General features: G+C 40.1%; 1 protein-coding gene across 2 annotated transcripts; it reads right to left on the minus strand.

Moving 5' to 3' along the window:
- Positions 1–713: 713 nt before the first annotated feature.
- On the minus strand, positions 714–3,821 carry LOC139614591 (uncharacterized). Of its 2 annotated transcripts, none has more exons than XM_071471955.1 (5): positions 3,724–3,821; positions 2,823–3,457; positions 2,605–2,738; positions 2,456–2,518; positions 714–1,717 (listed from the first exon to the last, which is right to left on the minus strand). In XM_071471955.1, exons 2-5 carry the CDS (start codon positions 3,395–3,397, stop codon positions 870–872), a joined length of 1,620 nt encoding a protein of 539 aa, XP_071328056.1. In that variant the 5' UTR covers positions 3,398–3,457; positions 3,724–3,821; the 3' UTR covers positions 714–869. The 2 variants fall into 2 exon arrangements, with proteins under 2 accessions (XP_071328056.1, XP_071328055.1); XM_071471954.1 differs by lacking the exon at positions 3,724–3,821 and adding an exon at positions 3,545–3,708.
- Between the last annotated feature and the right edge of the window lie 5,492 nt (positions 3,822–9,313).

Here is a 9,313-nt window from a genome sequence, read left to right on the forward strand (position 1 = left end):
ACAGAAACCTGGACCCAACACTGAACATTTGAACACTGGAAAAACGTAGCTCTGGTCTGATGGATCTGGATTTCTGCTGAGGCAGCAGTTGGTAGGGTCAGAGTTTGAATCCATGGACCCAACCTACCTTGTGTCAACTCCTTATGGTGGTGGTGTAAGGGTGTGGGGAATGTTTTCATGACTCACTTTGGGTCTTAACACCAATCAATCATGGTTCGAGTACAACATTCTACCTGAGTATTGTTGACCATGTTCACCCCTTCATGACCACAGTTTACCATATTTTAATGTCTACTTCCTGCAGAATAATGCTCCATGTCACAGAGCAAAAGTCATCTCCAACTGGTTTCATGAAGTGGAGTTCAGTGAACTTCGGTGGCCTGCCCAGTCTCCAGACCTGAATCCTGTAGAACACCTTGGGATGTGGTAGAAAAGGAGATTGGCAGCATGAATGTGCAGAATTGATGTGATGCATTCATGTCAATATCGGGCAGATCAACATCAATCAATGACATAAAGAACTGAGGGTACCCAGTCTTAGTATGGTGTTCCTAATGAAGTTTTCAATGAATATAGTTGTTGTAGCAGCTGTGGGGTTGCATGTTTACCTGAATGCTAATGTTAGCCTGCTAGCATGCTAGATTGTGCTGGCTTTCAAATAAGATGACCTGTACCTAAATTACTCTATTAATTAGCCAAAATGTTGACGAAAATGATGCACAACAAATTATTTTATTGTTCAACCAAATGAGCCCATAATGAAATGGTGCTGGTCAGTTGCTAAGCAGATGGTACGAAGCCCTGTTTTCATCCACGACTTTCTAAACAGTGTCCTTGGTCTAAACTGTGGATACTTTCAGCAGCTTGTCCTAGTCATGTCCCCTCATCCAGTCGAACTGCAGCCTTCCATACTGAGTCTTCCCACAGGGATCCGAAGTAAAGAAGCTGTGTTGGGAGGCCATTGGGATCACATGATGGAAGTTCGGGGAGGCCAGCTCCGGGGGGTCTTTCAACTGAATCTTCTGCACCACCCTCTGATGTGCTGCTCCCTGACCAGGCTGGATCGAGGGTATGGATGCTGCCAGTTGTCCAGCGTTGGAAGGCTTCACTGGATGCTCTGTCGTGGCCCGCCTTGCTGCCCGAGGTGAACGGAAACCTTGGACAGAAATTAGTTTGTAAAGGTTTTTCCTCCACTCAGGCATCGGCTTGTGCCCTCTTTGGTCTTTGATAGAGTTGATAGTTTGGGAAAATTGTGCAGGGTCAGAACAGAGTGGGTGGCTGGGACATTCAGGATGGATAATCCTACAGGGTTGAGTTTGAATATTAGACTGCTTAGTCTTAAATGCAGGAGAGTTACTCAGGCCACTGTTCAGACCCCCAGTATTAGCCCTAGAAGCACGAGAGTGCCCAGCAGTGGTGGAGATTTTTCCATGGCCTGACAAGTTCTTGTTCCCAACTCTGAACTTCTTATAGAGCTCGATGACTTTTCGATCGAGGGGCAAACGTTCTTGGTCTCTGATGTTGTTATACTTGGCCGAGGACAGGAGGAACCTTTTGTCTTTGACAGGCAAACATTCAGGGGGGGCAAGGTCTGGTTGGGGTTGAGGATCCTCTGGGATTGAAGGGGTAGGCTTCTGGGGCTGAGAAGTCCAGTTTTGGGGCTCTGTAGTTGGTAGATACGTTCTAAATCTGGGTTCTTCAGCTATTGAAAAGGTACCTACAACACAAAGAAGATTAAATATCAAGAATGGTGATTTAAATAGTGTACAATATAATGGGCCTCATGCAAGAACATTTTTGGTTCTTTATCCTAAATCCTTCTTCTTTCCTGAGGGTAGAGGGAGATAGCTAGCCTGGTTCTGTCCAAGGTAACACAATCGTTTTATCAGCACCTCTAAAACTCACAAGAGACTTCAAGAATTTGCAGCATCGGATCAAGAAATAGTATGTCACATAACCTCCATAAAAGTTCTTATTTACACACTTTGGTTTTTGTACGAGTGAAACAAACAAGATCTACTGTGTTAATAAGTGAGCTTTAGCGATACTGTTAGGTGGACTCTATTGTCTTCACAGAGCCAGACTAGCCTTTTTACCCCATTTCTGGTCCTCATGCTAAGCTAAGCTCACAGCTGCTGGTCAAAGCCATATATTTACTGGACAGGTAAGAGCGTGGTATGTAAACATAGTGATATTGTATAGAGAATATCCATGTCACATTGTTTTATTTTAATGTTTTGTAAAATATTTAAATTCTAAATTCAATCAGATGAAAGGATTGTAAATGTTAAATCAGAGTGGCTCATACACAAAGTCTGGACCAAGAGAAAACTCCAAATTACTCCAAATAACTCACTGAGACCCACTAGTTAAGCACAATTGTGTTCATGTGAGAGACCCAGTGTATTCCTGCGCTGAATGAACATATACAGAGTGTAGTGTTGATGATAGTAACCTTGCTTTGGGATGAAAGTATGTGCAGACACCACAGGACTTTCCACTGGAGGCTTTGGCCGCTCTATAGAAGTGGAAAAAAAATGTTGCAAAGTGAAAAAGGGAAAAATAATTTTTCTCAAACGCCAGTTCAGCATCATTTGCTGGTACCTTCAGGAATGAAACTCATTGGTCTCTGTGTATTTGAGAGATATTGCAGCGGAGGTGTGACGGCTTCACAGAGCTTCATGTCTTCCCTCAGGTCTATCATCGGTTCAGGTCCGTTTTCATGAGAGGAGGGTGGACTAGAAAAAAAGGTGACATATATTCAGTTATTTATGGAGACTTGTGCAACTTGCAGAAGAAAGTTGTTCTGTTTTAATACTTACAGGAAGTTCGCATCCCTTGAACTGTATGTCAAACCAGCTTCTTGCCTTTGAGGCTTTATTTTTCTGTCATCAAATGTTTTCAGCTGGTTCAGATGTGTCTTTGTCTGAAAGTCGTAGGACGGCTTCAGGTCACTTCTATCCATCTTGTCTCTCCTCTCATCTACCACTTCCTTTCCCTCCACCTCCATCTTTTTCTTATTTTCTTTCTCATTTTTCTCAACTTCCCTCTCTGTGTTCTTATCCTCTTTTCTCTTCACATCTGATTTATCCTCCTCTTTTTTGTTTATCCCATCTTGCTTTTCTCTCCTCCTCCTTTTCACCTCATACATCTCCTCTTCCTCTTCCTCGTCCTCCTCCTCATCTTGGATGAACCAAAAAACTCTTGTGCTATCGTCCTCCTCGTCACTTGTGCTGTCCTGATGAAGACTATAAAAGATGACATCATCCCAACAGTCTGTTTGGCCAAGCCCCCTCCCCTTCCCCCTCCAGCTCCGGATCACAGAGTTGGGGATGTAGCCGTCTGGAGCAATGGGCCATTTCAGAGGCTCCGTGGTCACGTCAACAGTTTGAGACATGATGTGATATTCAGTCCTCTTGGGCTCCAGACGCTTGTACTGCTTTTACCCAACATGCAGCTGTAACACAAAAAAAATCAGCCACTTCTGTGCCACCTACTTGACAACAGTTGGAGCCATAAACATATGCATTCATTTCTAACTCACCAGGATGACCTTCCTGTGCACTTTACTGGCCTCAGAAAGAACTTCCTGCAGGTTATTACTTCCTGCAGTCATTCTTGCTTTTCAGGAGAGGCCTCCTGTAGTTCTGCTTTCCATTTTTATTTTAAATTTAAACATTTAAATTTGAATCTCAACAACCAAATTCAGAAAATGGAACTCACATCAGGTTTTCCATTCCAACGACAGCAACAAGGATTTGCATGTTTGAGCAACAGTGGCAAGAAAAAGTCAGCGAACTCTGTTGAATGACCTGGTTTCCTGCAAGAATTGGTCATAAAATATGATCTAATCTTAGGTACAAATTTCTTTGTCATTCAATGGGGCAATTTAATGTAAGTATTTCACAAATGGTGTTAAAGTTTTTACCAAATTCATAGAAACATAAATTCATGTCATATGTGGTTAAAGGCTTTGCAAATATCTACAATGAAACTATTTTATACTGAATCTAGGAGTAGTATTGTAAGATATCAGGGATGAGTCTTGAACTTATTTAACTGAATAAACAGACATAATTTTTGTAATCACTGATCAGTAATGAAAAAAATATAATATATAATATATAATATGCAGTGTTAAAATATCCATCTAAAGTTTTGTGGTCTGGACGATTAGGGAGCTCTTGGGTGACAGTGAAGAAGGAGGTTTGATGCTAATTATCAGAACCACAGGATATGGACTCAAATGCAGGACTCTCAGGTGTAGATAAAAAGGCAGGTTTAAAATACAGAGAGAAGGATCAGTACTCAGGAGTCATCAGAGAAGAACAAGCAAACTCACAGTCGAAACTGGTCAAAAACACACTCAGGCAAACACAAAGAAACTGCTGCAACGGGAAGACGCAGACTAAATACACCAGGAGGTGACGACAATGAGACACAGGTGCAACACATTAGGGGCGGGGTCAACAATCACAGGTGCGGGAAAAACACCAGGGCAGGAAATGTAAATCTAAACCGAGGGACGGTAAGACCAATGGGAGACCCACCGTGACGTCATCCATTTGTTTGCGAGCTGCCGTCTGGAAGCCTCGATTTAGTCATTTGTCCATCGCCATCTTGTTTTTTTTGAAACCAGAAGAAACCATATTTGGAGGAGAAGGTGGAGCTGAGGAGGAGTGAGGGTGGAGCTGACCTCGTCTGTACTCTATCCTGATTGTGTGGTACAGTCTGTCAATCACACGGTAGCCCTGCCCTAATATATCCTCTGCTTTATGGTCTATTTTCCTATAAATGGACCATAATTAAAAAAAATAAACATCATGTTGTATTGAAGAAGACTTGAAACTAGAGACTGGGACCATAAACTCATCAGGAAAACATTATTGAGGTAATAAATCAAGTGTGACGTAGAGACATTTTCTCATAGACTTCAATACAATCAGACTCTGTTTACAACCAGTGGAGTCGCCCCCTGATGGTCAGTAGATAGTCTACATCCACTTTTATTTACAGTCTGTGGGTTAGACATGCCAAAATAAAACAGGAAGTGACACATAACTGACAAAATGTTGACACTTTCATTAGAAATATAAAGCAAAAAGAACAAATATCTTATATGAAAAATGTTAAATGTCTACATAAAAATAAGTCAAAGAAATAAAGTAGGCTATAATACAACACACACTGTTATAAGTATTTTCTTTTTATATTTACTGTGTCATAATTAAATGAAAAAAACAAATAACACACACACACACACACACACACACACACACATACACACACACATATATATATATATATATATATATATATATATATATATGAGTGGTATTTCCTTTCCTCAGCAAGAAAGGGATAACATCACACATATATAAATGTATATAACATTATTTATTATCTAAATTGTCTGTAATAAAACTTTTATAATGTCTAACTATCTGTTTGAGGAGGTTTTATCATTGTTTTGTTGGTCAACCTTCACTTTTTTGTGTAGCTGACATTACAGATCATTCCCGTGATGCTGCTGGTGGGTAAATTAAACCAGTAGGGAATCTAATCTGGAGTCTGCCACTGGAATAATCACATTCAAACACAGCTTGCTTTTTAAGATTAAGTGTGGCATCAAACACTGAAAAACCTTCATCATTATGGTGGAGGCCCACTTTGGAGTCCTTAAGTTATCTCCATCCCCCATGAATGTTTGCGTGAGCTGTGTAGGAGCAGCGCTGAGCTCCAGGTCATTCGTCTGTGGAGAGAGCAGCTGGGGCTTTCTATCACAGCCCCCTCTGTCACATCACTTCCTTCAGCTCACATCATACTCTAGTTTTTGTCCTCAGGACATGGAGGATCCACTTGGCTGGACAAAGAGAAGGAGTCCTGTCTTAGACCAACAGCTCTAGTCAAAAACTTCAGGCCATGGTCTGACAGATCTGACAGGAGGACGAGTGGAGACAAAAGAAGCAGTTCCGCACTGGCATGTCAGATCCTCTTCAAAGTATTATGTCATAGTAAGAAGTATATAGCCTCCACCCCTCTGACGAGCTGCAGTCGTCCAACAGGAAGAGGTTCTTCACTCCTCCAGGATTATTCAGATATAACCAGAGATATAACTTCACTCATTTATAATGCATAAAGTGCCTGGTGAATGTTACTGATGTGTATCATTTCAAATGCACCCCTGTGCCCATGCATGATACAAACAAAAAGGGTACATACTCCACAGCCGACCAGAGGTCAGACTGTGCACGGGGAGCCTTTAAAGCTCCACACAGTCTAAAGGGAGATGTCCATGTGTTTGTGATTATAAAGCAGGTCTAGGTTCTATATTAATACTGTGAAAGTATCAAAGCCTCAGTCCACAGAGAAATGCACACAGCCTGTATTCAGAAACTGGCCTTAAAACGAGCCAACAGGACTTCTGGAACTTTGTGATGTCACAACAAAGCAGTCACTACTCTCAGCCATGCCCCAAGCTCCGCCCACCTTGCAGGACTTTATTTCTCTGAGTGTTTACCTGAAATCTGTGATATTTTTGTTCGATTACTTAGTAAACAGTCAGCCAATCAGAAGAGAGACTCAGATCCTCTCTTCTGATTGGCTGACTGACCTGTTGTTACTAGAGCCCCAGAGAGAAGCCTGAGATGGTTTTTGGTTTTTAAAACCACAGATATATCTTCTTATGGAGATCAACACTTCAGATAAAACACAGCAACAGTGTAAAACATGGGACCTCTAAAGAAAGAGAGGCTCCATTAAAAGGCCAAAACACAGATAAATGCTCTGTTAGAATGAACCTATTTTTGCCATTCACTGCACTCATTGCTTACCTATTAATTTACCACTATCACTGCCCTTTTGTGCATTTAAAGAAGCAGCCTATTGCTGTTGTTTAGTAGAAACAGTATCTATATATATTTCAAAAATGTAAAAAAAAACAACAACAAAAAAAAACAATCTTGTTTTGATTTGATGACAATAATTTTCTGATATTTTCCAAAACTGTTTGATGAAAAAGTTTGCTGGTCAGCTGACTTTCGTTCTGAGGATTCATTCTGGATTCACTCACAAAACACAACAAAAAGAAGGATGTAGGATTTTATTCAGTTTGTTCTCCTTTACAGTTTTTGCAGTGTAGATGGATAGATACTAAATCTGCACACCTGTTGGCTTCTAATGTTATTGCTATGGAGAAAAAAATGATGCTTTTGTTTCATGTTCTGTCAAACAAACTGCAAATAAACACTGAATGACACGTTACTTACTCAAAATATGAAAATATTACAGCTGTTTAAAAATAGCAACTTTCTCCTTTATAACTCACTTGTTGTGTTCACAAACACAAGAACAGACAAAATCAATTTTCCATAAAGCCTCCAGACACACCTCATCTTAAGTTATAAACCAACAAATATATTTTAATTTCAACAGAAGAAAAGTTAAATTAATTTGTGTAAGTTTGGTGATATGGTCAGACAATAAATGAAGAATACAAGAAAAACATGGCTTCTCTCCTGGGTTTTCTCACATGGCTTCTCTTCACTCTTTAAACTGATGTCTCATAATCTAGAAATCTTTCTGACTCTTTAATACAATATGTGCTGCTCTGACAGATATTTAATTGGACTGGATATTACTGGCTTGCAGGTCAAAGAAAAAGGAAGGTGTATCTCTCTGTTTCCACAATATGGACATTGACTTAAGCATTAAATACATGTTTTTACATCCCGGGAAATTAAGAGTATTTATTATGATGGTTTCTAAGTAGATGTGTTTTTTCCTGAATGAATTTGAAGATGAGGATCCTAAAAGGAAGATGTTTGCAAAGGAAGATTTCCAAAATGGCCGAATTTCAAAAATGCTTCAGTGAGGAGACACAGTCATGTTGTGTTGCACTTATTATAGTGAAGGTTTGTTCACATAGATTAGATTTTTGTAATTGTGTTAATTTGACATTTTCAGACATACACATATTTGCATTGTTGCAGAGAGTTCGATGAGCAGACGTCGTGATGTCAGTCTCATGTTTGTTTTGACGTGCCCTGTGGAATTTTATTGTAAACGAATAAAAGTTGTATTTACATTCAGTGTCACTCATGAAAATGCAGTGTGTGTGTCCTTGAGCTCTCCAGCAAAGTTAAGGCCCACTCATAGGAAAGAAAAGCTCCACAGGAATACTAAAGGTCAAAAAACTCCAGCCTTTAAATATTAAACTAGAGTTGTAAGTGGATTAGCTTAGCTTAGCATAAAGAGAGGAAACAGGAGGAAAGAGTTGGCCTGGCTCCCTCAAAAGCTCAAGAATCCGCCTCCTGTCACCTCTAAAGCTCACTGACAAACTCATACACTGTAAAACTTGTATAAAAACAATAATGTAAAAAAAGAAGTTGTAGTTTTACAGGGAACTATGTACTATGTCATTTGGGAACCTCTGAAATTTGGGAACTGTAGCTGTGACCTAATTCAGGGGCTGCATCCGTCGACCTTCAACAGGTGGATCCTCGTGGTCGAACCTATCCCAGGATTCATTGCGCACTGGTTATGAAAATAATATGACAGCAAACAACGCCAATTACACTTTTAAATGTAAGTACTGGGTTTCAGCTCAGATGAACAGCTAAAGGTTGCTACTATTAAAATACAAAGGGTTTTAAAACCTCAAGTTTTTGTAAAAAAAAATAAAAAATTACATGTTGTCAAGGTGTTGCTAGGCGACAGGATTGGTCCACAGCTCACAGGTGTGTCACGAACTTCAAAGGATGCAACCGATAAAGAAAGCTGGATATTTCTAGAGGACTAATGTGCTGAACCAGAGCCAATTATTTAGATTTTTTATTCTTTTTAAATTTTTTTTATCCTGTTAATTGTTTATTATATTTTTTGTAAATGTAATTTCGAAGCCGTGAACACAGGATTCACCTGGGCCTGAAAAGTTAAAGCGGGGATCTGTTGCTCCTGTCAGTGAAGTGAGCAAAATAAACCACATGGAGCCACACTTTCTGACGTAAGCTGACAGGATGTAGGCTGGAATATCTCATTGAATGGGAACTGCACTGAAGCCCTCTGAACGAGTTTCCATCATGTATGGCTTTAGGAAGCACCTGATAGGACATATAGTTGTCAGTTCTCCAAGCAATAAAATATCTTTGAAATTCAACCCAGGCTAGAGAGGGATAAGTAAAGAACTGTCTTATGATAAATTCAAAACATGCAAGTGTTACAATGCACATCGCACATGTGGCTTACATCAAGCATCAGCCGCGGCAACAGATGGAGTTCACTTCTTCTTCTGTAGCTATGAGTGGGCAGTCAG

The sequence above is a fragment of the Trachinotus anak genome, unplaced genomic scaffold (assembly GCF_046630095.1).
Source record: "Trachinotus anak isolate AG129_WGS33_773 ecotype Australia unplaced genomic scaffold, CSIRO_AGI_Tana_v1 ptg000034l, whole genome shotgun sequence".
Taxonomy (NCBI): domain Eukaryota; kingdom Metazoa; phylum Chordata; class Actinopteri; order Carangiformes; family Carangidae; genus Trachinotus; species Trachinotus anak.

Bases quoted from the DNA above. Each gene is read 5' to 3' on its own strand.
- LOC139614591 (XM_071471955.1), bottom strand. From the start codon at position 3,397: ATGTCTCAAACTGTTGACGTGACCACGGAGCCTCTGAAATGGCCCATT. The intron at 2,739-2,822 runs GTAAGTATTAAA...CTTTTTTTCTAG, and splicing joins TCAAGGGATGCGAACTTCCT to TCCACCCTCCTCTCATGAAA. The intron at 2,519-2,604 runs GTACCAGCAAAT...CCACTTCTATAG, and splicing joins AATGAGTTTCATTCCTGAAG to AGCGGCCAAAGCCTCCAGTG.